At 43.5% G+C, this 22221-nt stretch overlaps 2 protein-coding genes across 2 annotated transcripts; both read left to right on the top strand.

Annotated features, from left to right (window-relative positions):
• The first annotated feature begins 17716 nt into the window (after positions 1–17716).
• LOC115138785 (5-hydroxytryptamine receptor 1E-like) lies at positions 17717–18781 on the top strand. The gene has a single exon (XM_029675992.2). It carries the CDS (start codon positions 17717–17719, stop codon positions 18779–18781), a length of 1065 nt encoding a protein of 354 aa, XP_029531852.2.
• A 1667-nt stretch (positions 18782–20448) lies between these two features.
• On the top strand, positions 20449–21974 carry LOC115138932 (glycoprotein hormones alpha chain 1-like). Its single transcript, XM_029676111.2, has 3 exons — positions 20449–20587; positions 20849–21036; positions 21232–21974. Exons 1-3 carry the CDS (start codon positions 20449–20451, stop codon positions 21304–21306), a joined length of 402 nt encoding a protein of 133 aa, XP_029531971.2. The 3' UTR covers positions 21307–21974.
• The last annotated feature ends 247 nt before the right edge of the window (positions 21975–22221 follow it).

Raw genomic sequence — 22221 nt, 5'->3', positions numbered from 1 at the left:
GTTGGATAAACATTTATAATTGATTTGTTGATTATTTGTCTATTCATATGATAATCTGATAAACCTCTATAAAAAGGTTAGTTAAGTTCGTTTATACTTTCATTTTTTATGATTAAATAAAACTAGATGTAGAATTGAATGTATAATATTTGATCAAAAGGAGGATTGTTAGAGGAAAATATAGTTTAGATGATCAATTATGTATACATTAATGATTAGAACCATTTATGCTAATACTATTATGTTATGATTTGAAAAGTATGGGTTCTTAATTGTACTGTTACTGAAAATGTAAGCAGAAATGAATTGTGTCTGTGTCTCCTGGGAAAGTTTAAGAAGGAGGGGTAAGATAGTTTTTCAAACAAATAAGAATGTTTTGGTTGGATTCCATTAGGGGAGAGAAGTTATCCTTTAGACAGGTTGGAATGTAGTTTATGAGGGGAGTGAAACTATCTCCAGGACCGAATACTACACCATTGTAAGGCTGGGAGAGGGTGTGAAACTGATGGCGTCATTTTATGTCTTCTTTCTTTAAAATGTAATGTTCTTTGTATTTTGGGTCAGTACTCACTTGAATTAAACGCTATTTACCTGGCTTTTAAGACTGGTCTCAATCTATTTCATGCATAATTAATGAACTTACAATTCATTAATGAATTAGATATGAGTGTTAATTGGTTTCGGCAATTAAAGCAAACAGGAATTTAGAATTCCTCTATCAGTGGGTCATCTAGATGAAATGTATTTCTATGGTGGCCTAATATGGTTCCAAATCAAAGGCAGCTGTTTATCGTTGTCTCTGATTAGGGATCATATTTAGGTAGCCATTTCCCCATTGTTATTCGTGGGATCTTGTTTACGGATAGTTGCCTGTGTGCACCAGTAGCTTCACTTTTCGTTTGTGCTTGTCTGTGCTTGTTTTGTTTTGCTGAGTTTCGGTTTATATGAAATATGTGGAACTCTACGCACGCTGCGCCTTGGTCTAATCATTACGACGATCGTGACAGAAGATCCCACCAACAACGGACCAAGCAGCGCGCCCGGGAGATAATGGCATCCTGGTCTGTGGAGGAGATTAGGGAGAGAACATCCTGGACTTGGGACGACATTATAGCAGGAGAGAAGAGCCTGCCATGGAAGCAGGCGGAAGCAGCGAAGGAGGGACAGCGACGAAGTCGGGGAGGTAGGCCACAGAAACCCCAAGAATCTTTTTTTGGGGGGGCACATGGAGCAGTCGGCGGAACCGAGGAGTAAACCAGAGCCAGTCTGGGAGAAGAAGGAGAATTCGGAGGAGAGAGAAATGGGGGAGTTGTTGAGTTGGTGGAGGACGCACGGATTTGGAATAAGGGAACGTGTTGTCAGTTTGGTGCCACCTGAGTCAGCTCCCCGTACTCGTCCTGAAACGTGTGTTAAAGTTCCGGAACAATTGATGCCGGCTATACACACCAGGTCTCCAGTGTACCTTCACAACCCAGTGCGTCCTGTGCCAACTCCTCGCACTCTCCCTCAAGATCGCTTTCCCAGGCAGGTGTGTCCTGTTCCTGCTCCTCGCACTCTCCCTCAAGTGCGTGTCCCCAGTCAGGTCCGTCCTGTTCCTCTTCCCCGCACTCGCCCAGAGGTGCGTGTCATCAGCCCAGTGCCACCTGTACTGGTCCCACGCATCAGGTCTCCAGTGCGCCTCCACAGTCCAATACGTCCTGTGCCTCTTCCCCGCACTCGCCCAGAGGTGCGTGTTACCAGCCCAGTGCCACCTGTACTGGTCCCACGCATCAGGTATCCAGTGCGCCTCCACAGTCCAGAGCTTCCGGCGACAGTTCCCAGTCCAGAGCTTTCGGCGACGGTTCCCAGTCCGGAACCTCCAACGACGGTCCACGGTCCGGGAACCTCCAACGATGGTCCACGGTCCGGAACCTCCTAGACGGTCCACGTTCCGAAACCTCCTGAGACGGTCCACGTTCCGGAACCTCCTGAGACGGTCCACGTTCCGGAACCTCCTGAGACGGTCCACGGTCCGGAACCTCCTGAGACGGTCTACGGTCCGGAACCTCCTGCCTGGAACCTCCAGCGAGGGTCTGCGGTCCGGAGCCTCCAGCGACGGTCTGCAATCCGGAGCCTCCAGCGACAGTCTGCAGTTCAGAGCCTTGAGCAGGGGTTCTCAGTGTAGCTCCCTTCAGTAACCACGAGCACAACCGTTCCTTGATTTTAACTGGCGGCTTTATTCTGTAGTTTTAGTCAGAATTATCACCTTCCGTGAGAACTATAAAGTAAATGAAAAATACAGTTAAGCACACTCTTACAACCTTATCTTACGAGTGACTTATTAACTTGGTATAACTCTGAAGTGCTTACATACTTTAACCGGCGTTATAACGGGATCAGATTAAACACATGAATAAAGGAACAAATACCTCATTGGCTGCTTATTACAGAAGGGAGGAAATCAAACTTCACACTTATTATTCCTGGCATGAATTCACACTTCATCCTAACATACACTCTTCAACCTTTATGAACTACACCCGATGACATGAAAACTTAGCTAACGCAGCGCAGGATTGCCTTCCCTCCAAAAGTGTGTTGCTACAATAAGGATCCCCGTTACAACAGTATTAGCTACGTAGTTCCGCTTGTATTATAATTTCCCCCGCACAGCGGACACATAAACAATTCAAACAAAAGACAACGACATAACCTGTAAGTCTAACTGTCAGTTACACTCCCACCAATCACCGGTGATTTCTGTGAAAGGGGTCTGCAGGTTTCTTGATCGGCTTCCAGGGTGACTGTCTTATGGATGGGCCTCTCCAGATAGGTGGGTTTGGTGATGCGTTTACCTCTCTCATCTAGGGTTGAGTCGCTAGTAACTCAGTAACTTGAATCTTCTCACCCGGCCATCCTGTCCCGGGTACACTTCTGTAACCTTTGCCAATTTCCACTGGTTGCGTGGTGCAGTATCATCTTGCAAAATGACAATGTCATTAATCCTTGCGTTTCTTCTGTCTTTACTCCATTTCTGTCTGTGTTGGAGGTTTAGGAGGTACTCTTTCTTCCACCTTGTCCAGAATTCATTGGCTAAAAATTGTACTCTGCGCCATCTCTTGCGGAGATAAAGATCTTCCTTGATGAACTGTCCAGGTGGCGGTAAGATAACTGTGGACTACATTGTTAAGATGTGATTTGGCGTGAGAGGTTCTGGACCTAATGGATCATTCAGATATTCCGTAGTTAGGGGCCTACTATTTAAAATCGCCATGACTTCATAGAGAAAGGTACGCAGAGAAGCGGTGTCGAGTCTTCCGTCTGACTGATCAAGAGTGGATGTTAAGACACTTCGTATCGTGCGGATTTGCCTTTCCCAAACACCACCCATGTGACTTGAAGATGGGGTGTTCATGATAAACTCGCATCCAAGTTCCTTCAGTCGTGTTTGATCCATTTCTTTCAGGGCGTCCACAAACTCGCGTCTTGCGCCAATGAAGTTGCTGCCTTGATCACATCTGATTTGACGAACATTACCACGTATGGCAATGAATGAACGCAGGGAATTGATAAAAGCGTTGGTGGTTAAGTCGTCAAGCATTTCAATGTGAACTGCTCGGGAGCCCATGCAAGTGAATAGGAGCCCATAACGCTTTAACTCTCTTCTTCCATCCTTGGCATAGAAAGGTCCAAAGCAGTCCATCCCGCAGTATGTGAAGAGAGGCGCGGTCTCCATGCGTTCCTTCGGAAGATCTGCCATCCTTTGCCCTTCTGTACATCTTCTGAATTTCCTGCATTTCACACATTTGTAGATGTGAGAGGAAACTGCATTGCTGCATCCTAGGATCCATATACCGTTGGATCGCAGCTCATTGATCGTCATTCCACGTCCTTGGTGTCGTACTCTTTCATGATAGTGCTTGACGAGCAGCACTGACAAGTGGCTATCTCTTGGCAGGATTGCGGGATGCTTCACATGGGAATGAAGAGTTGCATGAGCCAAGCGACCTCCCACCCTGAGGATACCTTGCTCATCCAGAAATGGACTCAATTTATGCAACTTGCTTGCTTTATCTTTGGTCTTGATGTCTTTCTGGTGCCTGAGGTTGTGTATCTCATGGGAGAAGGCTGCTTCTTGAACCATCTTTATAATGGTGAGCTCTGCCTCTCTCCTTTCTTCTATGCTTGTAGCTTCACTGGACCTCAATTTTAAGCCTATGGCTTCCTTGACATGTCGTTTGAGCCTGGCAATAGCTTTTACCACTCTTGCCCAGTCTGAGAACTTATGAAGGTGATCTAGTAATGATCTTTCTTCCTTTGCTTGGGTATCATGGACCAGGGATTTCAGCTCTGGATCATTGTCTGAGAACTCTTCCCCCTTGACTTGTCCTTTGGGAAGTTCTTCATGCCAAAGAAAGTCTGGACCTGTGAACCAGTTGGAAGCCATGAGCTGTTCTGATGTGAGACCTCTGGAAGCATGATCCGCAGGATTCTCTTCAGAGGTCACATATCTCCATTGTTCGGGATCTGTGCTTTGCTTAATGCGTTGAATACGGTTAGCTACAAAGACGTGGAATCTTCTGGCTTCATTGTTGATGTAGCCAAGAACTACCTTCGAGTCGGTCCAGAAGTATTCCTGTAGACCTTGTATCTCTAGCTCCTTTTTGAGCATGTCACTAGTTCGAACAGCTACCACCCCTGCCGAAAGTTCCAGTCGTGGTATGGTCGTAACCTTGGAGGGGGCGACTCTCGATTTCCCCATAACTAGGGAGCAATGAACTTCTCCTGCGGTGCTGATTGTTCTGAGGTATGAGCACTCTCCATAACCTGAGGTACTAGCGTCAGAGAAGTGATGGAGCTCATAACTCTGCACCTCCTTGAAACTTGATGGCAAGTAGCTTCGTTGGATCCTTACCTCAGACAAGTTTTGTAGACCTTGGAGCCAGAATTCCCACTGGGAACGTAGGTCATCTGGAAGGGGGTCATCCCAGTCGATTTTGTCACGACACATCCGCTGCAAGATCTGCTTCCCCGCCAGGACAAAGGGTGCCACAAACCCAAGCGGATCATATACAGAGGCTACTGTAGACAACACTCCTCTTCTTGTGAGTGGGCGTTCCTTGACAACTACTCTAAACTGGAACTCGTCTGATGCGACACACCACAGTACACCAAGCGCTCTCTCCATGTGTGGTTCACCCAGAGCCATATCCAGGTCTTTGGCACCCTTGGCACGTTCTTCCTTGGGAATTGTGGCTATAACTTCCTTGCTGTTGGAGATAAACTTGTGCAACCGAAGTTTGCCGATGCTGCAAAGCTCTCTTGCTTCTTTCACCAGCTGGGCCGCTTCAGCTTCAGACGATACGCTCGTCAACCCATAATCAACATAAAAGTTCCTTTCTATGAACTGGATAGACTTCTCGCTGAAGCTTCCTCGTCCTTCGGCAGCAAGATGTTTGAGACCATAGTTGGCGCAACCAGGAGATGAAGCTGCGCCGAACAAGTGGACCTTCATACGATACACTGAGGGTTGAGACTCTAGATCTCCGTTCTCCCACCAAAGGAACCGTAGATAATCTTGGTCTTCTGCTTTCACATGAAACTGGTGGAACATGCGCTCTACGTCTCACACATGATTGCAACTGGCCCCTTACGAAAACGACAAAGGACGCCCAGCAATGTGTTTGTCAACTCTGGACCGGTAAGGAGATGATCATTCAAGGACGTCTCTCGAAACTTAGCTGAGCAGTCAAAGACGACTCGTATCTTCCCAGGCTTTTGTGGGTGATAAACCCCATGGTGCGGGATGTACCATGCTGGATGCTTGTTAATTTCCTCTTTAGAGACCTTCTCAGCATCTCCACAAGCTATAGTCTCTTCCATGAATGCTATGTAGTCCTTGTAGTACTGCTTGTCTCTCCTTAGCCTCCTTTCCAGGCACTTGAGTCGGTGAACTGCACATGTTTTATTGTTCGGCAGATTGGGTCTTTCTTCCTTAAACGGCAGCGGCATCTCATAATGTCCATTGTCCTTACGTCTGATGCCCTCTTTCATTTTCTTCAGGATCCGGATATCCTCTTGAGATATGAGGTCCTCTTCTGCAGCTCTCTCGTTGAAGTCAGATTCAAGCGTCTTGATAATGTCCAGTGTTGTGATTACCTCTCTTACACATGTTCTACAAGCATAGTGTACTTGATTTGTGAGGTTGGAAGAAGATTGAAGGCTTGGCATCACCTGTCTAACGATAACCCGATGACTCACTCCAATAGGGTCGCCATAGTCGATACATGGATTTCCATAGCCGACTATGCTCCAACCAAGATCTGTTCTCTGAGCAAAAGGCTGATTTCCCTTACCAGACACAATTTCTCTTGGAAGGAGAGCCTGGGAGCAGTTGTAGCCAATTAAGAGACCGACATCACAGCTCTGTTGAGGAGCAATCTCCTCTGCAATGTGTTCAAGATGAGACCATGCTCTTGCAGTCTCTGGAGTAGGAATATGATCTCTGTTTGCAGGAATAAACTCTCTCGAGTAGGTCGTTGGCAGAGGGATTTTCTTCTCCAAGTAAAGCCCTCTAACCTGCAAACCAGACAGCTTCTGGCAGGGCACAATGGTATTCCTTGAAGCCATTGTAGAGAGTTTCAGTTGGACTGGCTCCTTCCTTGTATTGAGAGCCTTTGTTGTCTCTTCAAGGATAAAAGTGGTGTCGCTCTGGGTGTCAAGAAGTGCATACACAAGAACTTCACGATCTGGCTCACTTGTGGTTGACACCCATACTGGAATGATTGTGGAGGTGTGAGTGTTGTTAATGTCCCTTACGACTCTGTTAGATATGGCCTCACTTGACGCTCTTGTCCCCTTATCTTGTGAGGTCTTCCTATCCCATAACCTTTCTTTAGTACGATCTTCGTGCAGGCAGTATGGATGCCTCCTCTGACACGTGTCGCAGGTGTTCCTGTTATCACAATCTTTTGAGCCATGCCCAGGCCTTAAACAGCCAAAGCACAATTTATTCTCTTGAACAAACTTCTGTCGCTCTGCGGTGGGCTTATCCATGAACTTCCAGCATTTGTGGAGACTGTGACCTGACTTCTCACAGAAGACACAACTAGTAACAGTATCTTTCTCATCAGAGTTAGTTGCTAATACCCTTGCTCCGGGGCTTTGAATCCTTGGCGTCTTAGGTTTTCCATCTTCGCTTGGTTTCAAAGCATGAAGGGATGTTACAGGATTGCAAGCGATCTTTGCTTCTCTCGTGAGAAACTTCACAAACTGACTGAAGCTTGGAAAGATCTCAGTTTCTTCTAAGATGCCTATGACCTTTCTATTCCATCTTGAAGTTAGCCAATCTGGAAGTTTAGCGAGGATCTTTTGGTTTTCATTACAGTCATTAAGCACCTCAAGGCCCTTATTCTGAGACATAGCAGCCTCACAGCTGCGAAGAAAGTCTACAAGGTCTCTAAGTTCAAGACTGTCCTTGGAACCTATCTTAGGCCATGCATTGAGCTTATCTCTGAAGGACTTTGCGATGAGGAATTTGTTTCCGTACCTTTCTTCAAGAATGGTCCATGCAGCATAGTAGGCTGACTCTGTTCCTAACATAAAGTAACTTTCAATGGCTTTCTTGGCAGGCCCACGAATATATTTTCTCAAGTAATATATCTTCTCAGTTGCTGGTATGTTCTTCCTGTCTATCAGAGTCTGAAAAGAGACCTTCCAGTCAGTGAACGAGAGTGGTTCTCCATTGAATGTTACTGGTTCTGGTATGGGGAGGCGGCTTTCACTGATTGATTCCGCTAGTAACCTGAACATGGTCTTGGTGCCATCTTCTTGCTGTGTGCTTGTCACAACATGTTGTGGTGAGAGACTGTGAAATGAGCCACTTCTGTGCATGACTTCTTTCACAGATTTGCAGTTAGAGAGTAGTTCTCTCTTCTCGTCCTCTGAGTTTTCATCTTGCTCATACACTTGCATTCGCGCCTTGGCAGCATTTAGTTTCTTGAGCACTTCTAGGCGCTCTAACTCTCTACGCTTGTCTTCTAGTGTCCTTCGTCTGGCAGCATTTTCTACCTCTAACTTGACTCGCAGCCTAGCTTCTTCTAAGCTGCGTTTCACAGCCTCAGCTTCTTGCTCCGCTGTCCTCTTCTTATCTTCATCTTCGAGTCGCTGAAGCTCTTCTAGTTGGCGTTCTTGCTTAACCATTACTTCTAAAGCTGCTTGGTTAGCAGCAACTTCCGCTGCAGCCTCTTGTCTCTTGACAGATGACACGCTTGAGCGTCTGGAGTTGACCTTTGAGTTGCTTTGAGACTGGGAGGAAGTACTTGAGGGCTGATAGTTGAGACTTGACTTATGTGAGAGTTCAGACATGCACAAGGAATTGCTGTCCTTCCAGTGCAACTCTATCTGGTTACTTTGACCTTCTTCCCTGCCTTTTAAATGACACCTTACAGTCTTGATAATAGACATTGTAACTGCTTCACAAGTATCAACTCTGCGTCGTATATCGTTGTCGGGAATGTCGATTTGACGCAAATTTACATAGACAAGGTTTAGCTCTGTAGAGGTATGGCTAATCTTGTTTAAGAGGTCTTCTAGTAGGTCTTCAGAGCAACAGCCTGTCAGTGACAGTTTTGCTTCCTTTACCAGAGCCTTCCACTTCTCATAGCTGACCCTGAAACGATGTTCGAGCTGTCTCCACCTTTCGTCGCGCAGTTCTCTGCCCTTTTCAGTTAACCTGCGGACCCTCTCACCTTTTCGTGGCTCTTGTTGTGCTATCTCATTAGCAGCCTCTGTATCATCATTCACTGGCCGAAGTGACTCCACACCAGTCTGGGCCTCTTCCTGCTGTTCTGTTTGTTCTGATGAAGGCTCGAAGTTTGCGAGGTGTTGCTGCAGCTGCTCAACTTGACCCACCACATCTCTATCACCTTTAGTGAAACTACCTCTTTCTGACATTCTAAATCAAGTCAAATCAATTCTAGCTAAGGTTTGGATAAGTGAGTAGGTAATTTATACTAATTCACTGTAATTTAAAACTCAGTACGTGGTATAAACATGTATAATGCTTGTAACAAAAGCTTGAACAAACACCTTACCAAACAATTATAGTTTATTCACGCATGCACGCACACACGGAAAATGGCGGACGGAAGACAGGGTGGTGCGGCAGGTGCCGCTTCTCATTTGAATGCTGTAATTTTATCTAAACCATCAGGTGTACGCCGATCCCAGCTAAGTAACTCATGCAAAGAGTTAAAGCGCAATTATGTGTTTTATCTCCAGTACTCTGCCATGATTGTCAGTTATGTAGCTGCTCTACTGATAATCTCAGTGCGTCCTTGCTGGGATGACACAATCAGTCTACTACCTGAGAATATCAACACCAAACACATTGGTTCACCGTTCCACGGGAGCGGACAGTACACAGCATACCATAATGTTCTGAATAATGGCCAAGTCTACCTCGCTCCTTATTCTACTGAACCGCGTAGGCGTAACAAACACAAGTCCAACATTTATCGGAAACTGTTAAACTACCTGTTCACTACCCTCCTGCTCTCCGGGGATGTACAACTCAATCCTGGGCCCAATATCACCGAGCCAGTGATACGCACCGGAGTGGAGAGTGTTGGATGGCCTCGTCCACTGGTCGTCGCCGCTGTGGAGGTGGGTGAGTGCTATGGTCCTATGGTTTCTCTCGACTCACCCGGCTCCAGGATAGATTTTGACTCTTCAAACATACCAGAGTCGCTATATGCGATCCCTGACTCTGCTTCTGGTACGCAAGCTATTTTAATTAGTTCCCCGCACCCAGTGCAGGCGGCAGGGATTGTTAATTGCGCTACCGAACTGCCCCTAATCAAAACGAAACAAAACGGCCTAAACCCAGCCGTCAGAAAACACAGAAAATTGAACTTTTTTCAATGTGTCAATCACTCTCGAGTCATCTGGGACCCACGAGCTAAGCCCAAGGGACTACTAGGGGGGCACTTGAACATTCGTAGTGTCATTCCAAAAAGTGATCAAATTCAACATCTACTCACAGACTCCAACCTTGACTTTCTCTGCCTCTCAGAGACATGGCTCCATAGACACTCTCCATATGCTGCTTTGGTTGTGCCTGGCTACAATGTTTTCAGGAGAGACAGGATTGAAGGACGAGGAGGGGGTGTGATGATTTACATTAAAGAACATATCCGATGTAAACAAATTGAGTGGTCATGTGATAATGAACTAGAATGTATCGGCCTGAACGTTACACTGTCTCCCCAAATGTCTTTTACCCTCATTGGAATGTATAGGCCACCTTCCACCAAAAGTGTGTTTTTTGATCAGTTTAATACCATGCTTAGGGAATGTGATTTTGGGAAAGAGGTCATCTTAATGGGAGATTTTAACATTAATTATGAAGACAAGTGTTGTAGGAAAACCCTCAAACGGATCACTAATACCTTTGACCTTACACAGCTAGTTAAAGGGCCAACCAGGGTGACTTGTTGCTCTAAAACACAGATTGATTTGGTGTTCAGTAATAAACCAGAGAGAGTGACTAAATCATTCAATATGGTTACTGGGCTGTCTGATCATAATCTGACACTTATAGCCAGAAAGCTGTCTAAGAGCAGGTTTAACCTCTCTACTGTTAGAAAGCCGGATCAACTCAGAATACCTAAGAGTGAATTAAACTATTTTGAAAAAGCAATTAAGGGAATAAACTGGAATGATCTCTTGTCCTATACAGACGTGGAAGCTGATAGTCAGGTTTTTCTATCCACAATCCAGACTACAATAAATGGCTTCCTAAAGAAAATCTAATCCAAACCTGGCCAAAAAGAGCACTCTTCCTTGGCTAAATGGAGAAATCTGGAAATTGATGAAAGAACGAGATTATGCTCTAAAAATAGCCCTAAAATCTAAATTAGAGCATGACAGACGTAGGTTTACCATGTTGAGAAATAAGGTGATAAAAGAAATCAGACAGGCCAAGGCAAACTTTTTATTAACATAATTGGTGAAGCAAAGGGAAATTCTAAATTGATATGGGAGAATCTAAAAAAAGTTAACAGGGAAAGACCAGAGTAACACTGCAAAAAGACTAGAAATCATGGTGAATAACAATCTAACACAGGATGCAGTTGAAATAGCAACAGCCTTCAATTCCTACTTTATTGACTCTGTCAGGTTACTGACACAGAACCCCTCCACTGATTTCTTGGGCTCAGTGCTAGTGAATGACACTCAACCTGTCTTCATCATAAGGGAGGTTTCTGAGTCAAAGGTGAACAAGGTGATTAGCTCACTAAAGAACTCTAAAGCCAAAGATGTGTTTGGGATGGACTCTACCTTTCTTAAAAACTACAAAGAGTCACTCATTGGCCCCATTACTAAGGTCACCAACACATCTATTGGTCTCGGTGTGTTTCCAAGGGTATGGAAGTCGGCCATAATAACGGCCATCTTTAAATCAGGCGACCCTGCTGACGTGAGTAACTACAGGCCCATTAGTATACTACCTGTGGTGTCAAAGGTTGTTGAAAAGTGTGTAGCAGAACAACTGATTGCCCACCTCAACAACAGCCCCTTCACATTACACTCCATGCAGTTTGGCTTCAGAGCGAAACACTCCACAGAAACGGCCAAATGCTTTCTTCTGGGGAAAATGTGAAGTCCAAGATGGACAAAGGGGGTGCTGTTGGGGCTGTGTTTCTGGACCTAAGGAAGGCTTTTGATACTGTTAACCATGAGATTCTCATCACAAAATTGTTCAACTTTTCCCCTGATGCCTTGAGATGGATGAAATCATACCTTGAAGGCAGAACTCAGTGTGTCAGAGTGAGCAATGAGCTGTCGCCCACTCGTAGCTATGATGTGGGCGTGCCCCAAGGGTCAATACTGGGGCCCCTCCTGTTCAGCCTGTACATTAATGATCTGCCTTCTGTCTGTACTGGGTCTGAAGTTCAAATGTATGCAGATGATACAGTGATATATGTGCATGCAAAGAGCAAACAACAAGCTGCACAAGAACTCACTACTGTAATGGTCCAGGTTACAAAGTGGCTCAGTGACAAACAGTATCCGATTTTAAGTACCTTGGCATCATACTTGATTCCAACCTCTCTTTTAAAAAGCATGTGAAAAAGGTAATTCAAATAACTAAATTCAATCTAGCTAATTTCCGATTTATACGAAATTGTTTGACTACAGAGGTAGCAAAACTGTACTTCAAATCTATGATACTCCCCCACTTAACATACTGCTTGACAAGTTGGGCCCAAGCTTGCTGTACAACATTAAAACCTATTCAGTCTGTCTACAAACAGGCTCTCAAAGTGCTTGATAGGAAGCCCAATAGCCATCATCATTGTCACATCCTTAATGTTTGTGACTATATATATATTTTTAGTAAGTATCAAATAATATGTTTCAGTAATACACATACCAGTGATACATTAAGATAGAAAGAGCAAATGCATAATACCAGAGTCTTTATGAAATAGACAACTATCTCCAGTCCTTACGAATTGTAATCTTAAAGTCTCTTATTAGCTGTTCACAAGGCTAGGACCACCTTCAAACACCTTGACTTGTACTTGCGTGTCTGACTTTCCTGTTAGTCTTGACCTTATGTTGCCTCATGATGCTTCCTTATGTGGAGATTTTCTTCTTAGTTTGCAGGTAGGTGCAAAACTCTTATCTGGCAGATGACAGGGTCTACCAGGATTTGGGAATCTTGTAGACGTTTTACAGCTGGATGAGATTCTTCTTTCTCTCTTGCTCGTGAAGAGCATTGAGTTCTCACTGTAGCTCCCTTCAGTAACCACGAGCACAACCGTTCCTTGATTTTAACTGGCGGCTTTATTCTGTAGTTTTAGTCAGAATTATCACCTTCCGTGAGAACTATAAAGTAAATGAAAAATACAGTTAAGCACACTCTTACAACCTTATCTTACGAGTGACTTATTAGCTTGGTATAACTCTGAAGTGCTTACATACATAACAGTTTAACCGGCGTTATAACGGGTTCAGATTAAACACATGAATAAAGGAACAAATACCTCATTGGCTGCTTATTACAGAAGGGAGGAAATCAAACTTCACACTTATTATTCCTGGCATGAATTCACACTTCATCCTAACATACACTCTTCAACCTTTATGAACTACACCCGATGACATGAAAACTTAGCTAACGCAGCGCAGGATTGCCTTCCCTCCAAAAGTGTGTTGCTACAATAAGGATCCCCGTTACAACAGTATTAGCTACGTAGTTCCGCTTGTATTATAATTTCCCCCGCACAGCGGACACATAAACAATTCAAACAAAAGACAACGACATAACCTGTAAGTCTAACTGTCAGTTACACTCAGGCCAGAGCCTCCTGCGACGATCTACGGTCCGGTTCCTCCGGTGACGATCCACGGTCCGGAGCCTCCGGCGAACATCCACGGTCCGGTACCTCCAGCGACGACCCATGGTCCGGAGCTTCCGGAGATGCGCTCCACACTGGAACTGCCCCCGATGCCCTGTGTCATCCATCATGGATGCCCACCCGGACCCTCCCCTATTAAGTCAGGTTTTGCAGTCGGAGTCCGCGCCTTTGGGGGGGGGGGGGGTACTGTCACGCCCTGACCATAGTCAGCTGTTTATTCTCTGTGTTGGTTGGGGCGTGATAGTGACTTTGTTGGGTCATCTAGGTGAAATGTATTTCTATGGTGGCCTGATATGGTTCCCAATCAGAGGCAGCTGTTTATCGTTGTCTCTGATTGAGGATCATATTTAGGTAGCCATTTCCCCATTGTTATTCGTGGGATCTTGTCTACGGATAGTTGCCTGTGTGCACCAGTAGCTTCTCGTTTCGTTTGTTTGTTTTGTTTTGCTGAGTTTCAGTTTATATTAAATATGTGGAACTCTATGCACGCTGCGCCTTGGTCTAATCATTACGACGATCGTGACACAGTGCCTTGATCCTCGCAGGGGGAGGGTGCCCGAGTATTTAAAATAGGGGTGCCAATAATTGTGACCCATTTCTTTTTGAGAAAAAAAGTATAATTTAAATCAAATCTAAAGTATTTCTTAGAGCAATTGTGTTAGTATAATATAATTTCCCCTTTGTTTGCATACAATGTATTTTGCATTATTTATTTTATGCAGTCTTTTTTGCTCTTATTAATCAAGGGGGCAAATAATTTGTATTCATCAAATATCCTCTTAAGACCCACATTGCAAAGACAAGTAGGATTAGTAGCCACACAAGTAGGCTACTCATCCATGGACAATTTATATCTCATTACTGGTCTCCATATTCATTTATACAGCAGGATGCTTACTGAGGAAATTCAGACTAAGTACCCTAGATCAAGGATACCATCTGGGACTGGAACCACTATCCTTTCCAACATGCCCATGAACTGCTGACTAAGGGGAAAATGTTTTGGAAACTCACACTTTTCAGGGATCAGAGAATGTATCCGATTATGTCTCCTAGCTATTATGGAACATTAAGCATCAAGAAAGAGCCTGAATGTTTGCAAGCATGAGTTCAGGGATGCCATTTAGGTCAGTGACAGATGGGAAAAGAGATACATTATACACTTATACAATAGTGTACTGGACTCAGACAGCTACCTTACTCAGCAACATTATTTTGGGCATTGGTTGGGATGACCTGCATATTGTAGGGGTAGATTCTCTGACTCAGGGATTTCCAACCTAGGGGGCGGGATCTTCATAGATTTGAGGGGTTCAATTAAAGATGTATATTTTAATATAGAGATTTTGTAGAGATTGTTTGAGGTTGTTTATACCGATCTTAAACGCTGCATACATCCGAGATGCTTTAGGCTAAACACGCTGTAAAATGCCAGAGGAAGACATGACTCTTATGCACAGGGGAATATCTTGATTTCCATGACATTCAGAAGCTGAGTTAAGACCTTCTCAAGTCAAGGAGTCAAAGAAATTGGACTTGGGTAATCTTCATTTTTTTGTACTTTTACCCCCTTTTCTGCCCAATTGGTTCTTTTGTGAATGTGAATTTCTCAAATGTAAAAAAAAAAAAAGGGGCCCTGGGGGAAAGGTTTGGGAACCCCTGTTTTGACTATAACACTGACAATAGCCGATATCCAATGGGTGATCATTGATGCTCATCTGCATGAAGTTGATGTTCATTAGTAGTAATGTCATGCATATTGCATGTGTTGCGCAAATAAACACAAATGCTATTACTATATTATGCACATACTTTTATGGCATGGCGGGAAAGTTCCATCCATCGCCAACGCACAAACGTGACTATGTTGCTAGCATCTCAAGCTATGGAGTAGCCTAATGTCACATTTTGTACTCCAGGAGACAGAGAGCCCTACCGTTACTCCGTTCGGGAAAAAAATGCTCCCTCATTGGCGCGCCCCCGGCAGTTGGACAGTGTCAAACTCCTGCACTTGCGATTTCGTGCATTCCTCTGAAGTGATGGATGTCCGTCTGACCTGTCCTTACTCCCGAGATGAGGAATATCTCGGGGTGCGGACGCACTAGCGACTAATACTGCCGACTTCAGACATATTTGAGAGTCCCATCACCAACACACAACATTTGTTGTAATGGATACACGAAGATTGAACAATTCAGAAGGTAGGCTATGTGCCCACATTGGTAGCCTGACTTATATTGCCCAATTTGGTAGCATACCATACTAGATAACGATTTTTTTTTTTACCCCTTATAGTTTCATTTGATCATACTGAGACTATATGCCACTATCATATTATAAAATATTATATTTATATGTAGCCTATTTAAAAAAATGTTGTTACGGTATGTTGGTTAGGAATCAGCTCCCGTTTTTGTGCATTTGTTTTGCTCCTTCATCTTCTTCATTTAATCTTTGAATGCATTATGCCATTGCCAGAAGCAAAAATGGTAAGTAATAACCTCTACAATATAGGTTCTTGAGTTTAATGAGAAATATCAGGACCAACTCAAACAAGACGATCCCAAGCTTTCACCATGGCACAGGTGGTGCAGGTGCTGTGATGTCTAGAATAGAAGGCATGCATGCCACAAATGTGAACTTTAAGTTAAAGTCCTAACAACTGTATGTCCAATGTGTGCAAATGAAAAATAATTTAGGAAAAGTCAAGTAACACCCAGCACAAATATTTAATATATATCAACGGGAGTGACTGAGTGAACTGCATGTGTATGTTTGAGCAGTAGACAAAGTGATGAAGGGTGATGACCTTGTATGACCAATCTTTTTAGCATGAGTCATGTCAGTCACTTGTGGACACAATGTTTGCAGAATATGGGGCACAGTATGACCATTGATGTTATGTCACAGAGCGGCTTGGATTGACTTCCAAAATGAAAATCGAACTCGAAGCTCAGCTGCTGCCTTGACCAAGTAGTTGAAAAGCAATAATGTAAGCCACACTATGTAATGGCAGGTATTTCTACTCAACAAAGTGGTTCAACTTGAAGAGCTACTAGCTGAAATTACATAGTTATGACACCATTCAATTATTTGTAGAACACTGATTGCACAGGGCAGATATAAATTCTTTATTTGAAAGGGAAAGTGGCATATGCACAAGAAACCTGTCACGACGTCCGCTGAAGTTGGTCCCTCTCCTTGTTCGGGCGGCGTTCGGCGGTCGAAGTCACCGACCTTCTAGCCATCGCCGATCCACTTTTAATTTTCCATTGGTTTTGTCTTGTCTTCCATCACACCTGGTTCCAATTCCATCAATTACATGTTGTGTATTTAACCCTTTGTCCCCCCCCATGTCCTTGTCAGTAATTGTTTGTTGTAGTGCTTGTGCATGGTATGCTGGTATTTACCGGGTTTTGTTTGACCCATTTATTATTATTATTCTGTTGACGGTGGTTTATGGTTATTAAACTCAACCGTTGTAAATCAGTTTCCGCTCTCCTGCGCCTGACTTCTCTGCCGCCAGTAGCATCGCATTACAAAACCATTTGAATATTGTTCATATTAGGCTTCCCTTGCTCAATGGATACACACATCAGGCTAGACGTGTTTGTCAATTGTCTTTTCATAATTGTTGTTTTTGTATCAACAGTTGAAACCTTTGGAAGTATCACTGACTGAAATGTGTTATTTTTAACATGGTTTTTAAAGCCCTGTATGCAAAACAGCCATCTACTCCTGCACCTTAGTACGTAATAATACAATTATGTGTGCTCCCCATACTCCTAAATTGAGTTTAGGGCAAAATTGTTACATTTAGGGCTTTATGCTGAGTATTGACATTGATGTCATGGGTCTGCAATGAGTTAGGATGCTGAGCATAACTGCCTCCAATATGACTGAATATTTGGCTCACTGATTTACTTGGCTCAAAGATTCCCTGATCAGTTCTGCCACCGTGTGGAAAAAGGTCTGAGTGATCTACTCATCGAGAAGAAGTGACATTTTGAGTACAAATAACTTAAACATGTATCTTATTCAATTTACTGTGTTATACATAACTTACTCAAATGTTTTTTCACACAAAAAATAATAATATATAATAAACCCCAAATATATATTTTTTCCCCTTCACAGTTGGCTCCAAATAAGGGAAAGCATGGAAGTAAGAGAGAGAAAAGGATCTGCATTGGACTAGGGACACAGCCAAATGTATCCTAATGAGAGAAAGAGGAATATATGATGGATAGTTTTAGAGCTTAAAAGTTTAAACAAACTGCATGTCAGAAACTGCAGGCTGCTTTTAAATGAACCCAGAGAATGATATGGTGCTGGTTATGACCCTCCTCAGCATTGTGACCCTGATCACTGCCTTACTGAACATTTCAGTCATACTTGCGATCATGAACACCAAAAAACTCCACATACCCGCCAACTACCTGATCTGTTCTTTGGCTGTCACTGACTTCCTGGTGGCCATCTTGGTGATGCCCCTAAGCGTCCTCTACATCGCCACAAAGAGGTGGATGTTGGGATATGTAGTCTGTGAGGCGTGGCTGAGCGTGGACATGATCTGCTGCACCTGCTCCATCCTGCATCTATGTGCCATCGCCCTGGACCGCCACTGGGCCATCACCAACGCCCTGGAGTACGCCTGCAAGAGATCCCCGCGCCGCGCTGCCATCATGGTCACCATCGTGTGGACCATCTCCATCCTCATCTCAGTGCCGCCTCTGTTCTGGAGGCACAGCGGGGATGACAACTTCGGTAACTACACCAAGTGTATCATCGAGCATGACCACATTGGCTACACCATCTACTCCACCTTCGGGGCCTTCTACATCCCCATGGCCCTCATTCTCATCCTCTACTACAGGATCTTCATTGCTGCCCGGACCTTGTACCACAAACGGAGCTCCTCTGGGAGCCTGTGTAAGAGGAGAGCTAGCAGCCACAAATGCCTCAGTAGCTGCCGCATCGCACCAACGTCTCTCTGTGCGTCTGAGCTGTCTACCTCGGATCCCGTGCTAAACACAGAGCTGAATAGAGTCAATGATCCCACCGGCCCAAGCCAGGTAGCGGGGAACTGGAGGACTTGTGATGAGAGGACCCAGATCTGTGCCTCCAGAGAGAGGAAGGCTGCCCGCACACTGGGCCTCATCCTGGGGGCTTTTACCCTATGCTGGCTGCCTTTCTTTGTTAAAGAGTTGCTGGTGGGCATCCAGGTGTTTCATGCCTCAGCACAGGTGTCGGACTTCCTCACGTGGCTGGGATATGTTAATTCACTCATCAACCCCCTGCTCTACACCAGCTTCAATGAGGACTTCAAAAAGGCTTTTAAGAAACTGCTCCGATGTAACAAGCGCAAATAGGACTGCTTTCTTGGCTGTGTCTGGGCTGATTGTTGATTGGCTGTAGAAAATGTATTAAAGAAGCCAATTAACATTCTGAATCCTAGAATACAATTACTGTAAGAGTGGAGTAAAGAATATTTATGAGTCATGACATGATTGCGCCATAAGCTAAAAAGAGCCTTTAAATCTCAGACATTTCATGTGCTATCCTCAATGCTTATTGAGTTACATCTGCCAGGTCTAGTCTCCAACGCAACCAAGGCCGGGAGATTTAAAAACACACCGGTAAACAGAAAGATGAAGAGATAGTACTGCATCTTAAAGGGGCAAACAGCAGTTTAAACAATAACAAAGCGGACACCCCACCACTTTTTTTGGTAAACAGCTGAAGGATGGGGCTGGAGAAGTGTAAACACTCAAATCCATAGACAGAGCAACGGATGCAAGGACTGACCATCCATGATATCAATATTATAGTTATATCTATGTTTTGAGACTATAAAGGGTTTGTTTACAATTACTTTGTTTACAAACAATGGAGTAAAACAAGCTTATATTTTGGGTTCTGATGGGGTACAACAGTTGAATTATTACGTTTAGATGTTATTTGATACTAGGAATGTTGTCATGTGAGATGATCAAGCTTTATGCAAGCTTTATGTAGCTGAAGATATCAATCCCAACTCCTATACCGAAATAGCTAATCATTGTCTTACCCTTTTCCCTTCTTTTTGCAACGCAGCATGTAACTTCAGAGGCGATGTTCTTTGGGACCAACATGGTTTTCCTGGACCGTAGTGGGGTTGGATAAGCTCTGGAGAAGCAGCAGCCTGTACACTGGTAGACAGGGGCACACGGGTTTGAGAGGGGGGAGGGGGGTCAATGTTAGGAAGGTGTTCTTAATGGTTTGTACACTCAGTGTTTATCACAAATATAAAAGTAAAAAAATGTATGTCGCAATCACAGATTGCCCCTTCAATATTCAACGTTCATTATTTCACATACAGTATTCATTGCTTGCATTCATGTTAGCTCTGTCCCAGAGGATTACAAAGCTCGGCCAGGGACTAGTCCTCATGGTTTATATAAGAAACCCCATTTATTTCACAACAAATCTTTCACTTTTGTGTGTATATATTTACTTATTTTTTGGGGGTTATAATCCTGCATGGAAAGAGGAATCAGATATTCAAAGTATTAAAAATAACTTTAGATTTAATGATTTACAAAGCAAAAGACCATGAACATAAGTTAAACTAATGAACCAATGACCCTGCCTCGCCCTCTGAGACATAACAGCAGTTATCTAGTAACAACATCCCATCTGTTTAAGGGATTAAAAGCTCCCATCCAGAGTCAGGATGGAAGGATGGAAGTGTGTTTTGACTTGTGACCGCGTGTGCTGTACCTTTTTTCATTTCAAGGATTATGAGGCAGGTAGCTAAGTGGTCAATGCCTCGCAGAGATCACTGATAAGGTTGGAGGGGTTCACGTAATCCCCGTTGAGCACATGGGCAGAGGGACAGCAGTATAAAAGTTAATGGTGGGAGCAGTAGGCTCTTCACTGAACGCTGAACAGGCTTCCACCAAGAGACACATACAACAGGTAATGCTTTTTCCACTCAATATATTGGGTTTCCATTGTATTGTTTCACTGCTGTTTTTGTGTTTATGAGTTTTCAACTATGGTTTTCTTCATTTGTCTTGTCAGGTTATTGCCACCCGCCACTATGATGTGCTTGTTTAAATTAACTGGAGTGTCCCTCATCCTGTCCATACTTCTGTGTATCGCAGACTCTTATCCAAACAGCGACATGACAAACAGTACGTTTTACGTTACATTACTTTGAAAGTACTGTTCTTATTAATGGTCTACATGTTCTGGAAACAAAATGACCGGTGAGTTGTTCTTGGAGTAGGTTGTCATTAGAGAGAATATAAATTGGTACATGACCTCCTTACTCCCAAAAAGTGTGTGCTTACAAGGAAGAGAGACAACACATTGGTGTTGCATGGTGCATCAAGTTTACATATCAGACTGTTCAATAGATTTTCTATTAATTGATGTCTTTATTATCTTTACAGTGGTCTGTGAGGAATGCAAACTGAGGGAGAACAAAGTCTTCTCAAACCCGGGCGCCCCTGTCTACCAGTGTACAGGCTGTTGCTTCTCCAGAGCTTATCCAACCCCACTACGGTCCAAGAAAACCATGTTGGTCCCAAAGAACATCACCTCTGAAGCCACATGTTGCGTTGCAAAAGAAGGGAAAAGGGTAAGACAATGATTAGCTATTTCGGTATAGGAGTTGGAATTGATATCTTCAGCTAAATAAAGTTTGACCATCTGACATGACGACATTCCTAGTATCACATAACATCTAAACGTAATATTTAAGAACAACTCAAATTTACCAAATGTGTTTTTTTTAAACCATCTCTCTGTCTCTTGATTCTCCCTCTCTTCTCAGGTGGTGGTCGACAACATCAAGCTGACGAATCATACAGAGTGTCACTGCAGCACTTGTTATCACCATAAGTCATAAACTCCATGTGAGGGCTGGAAATCTCCTTGTTTGCAGAAGTTAAAGCTTGGCACCAGATACTATATATTTTGCACAACTCATTCCTGAAGTACCTTGTGTTTTAAAAGCCCAGTGCAGTCAAAAATGTGATTTTCCTGTGTTTTATATATGTTTTCACACTACGAGGTTGGAATAATACTGTGAAACTGAAAATGATGATAATGCCCTTTTAGTGTAAGGTGTTTGAAAAGACCACCTGAAATGTCAGCCTGTTTTGGTGGGATGGATTTGGGCCTGCCTGGTAATGTCACCAGGCGGTAAATTAGTTAATCGACAAATAAGAGAGTTCCAAACTTCTCTGCCAATAACAGCTAGTTTAAAATGTTCCCCTTCCACTCAGACCCCTCCCAGGCAGTCCTAGCAAATTCTTGCTTGAGAAATTGCTCTTTGCTAAGAAGCTATTTTTGTTTTTTTGACCATTTTAATTGAAAACAATCACATTAAGATACTTAATTGTTACCCTGAAATGATGCGATATTGAGATAAAAACAGCTGCATTGGACCATCAAGGGAAATCACATATTAGAAAATCATTGTGATCCACCAAAGGGGATAGTCTGCTGAGAATATTTATAGTGCTCTAATGGTCACAATTATATAAAGTTGTATTCCTGTACTGTGTTGATCAACAAAAGACGTTACTGTATGAATTGAATAATTATTCAAATGTCCTTAACATGCATATTATTTTGACACATGATCTGTCCTCTGCTTCTTTTTTGAGAAACTAATGCCTTGAGTAAAACAAATGGTTTATGGTTTTACGAGAAATAAAAAATATTGTTCCTCTCCCAAACTACACCACACTCAATAGCATATGGATCAACATAAAATGTGTATAATGACACAGCCTCAGGTAGGCCTACTATGGCCTAT

Source organism: Oncorhynchus nerka, linkage group LG12 (assembly GCF_034236695.1).
Source record: "Oncorhynchus nerka isolate Pitt River linkage group LG12, Oner_Uvic_2.0, whole genome shotgun sequence".
NCBI lineage: Eukaryota > Metazoa > Chordata > Actinopteri > Salmoniformes > Salmonidae > Oncorhynchus > Oncorhynchus nerka.
This window is presented reverse-complemented; position numbering and strand designations above follow the sequence as displayed.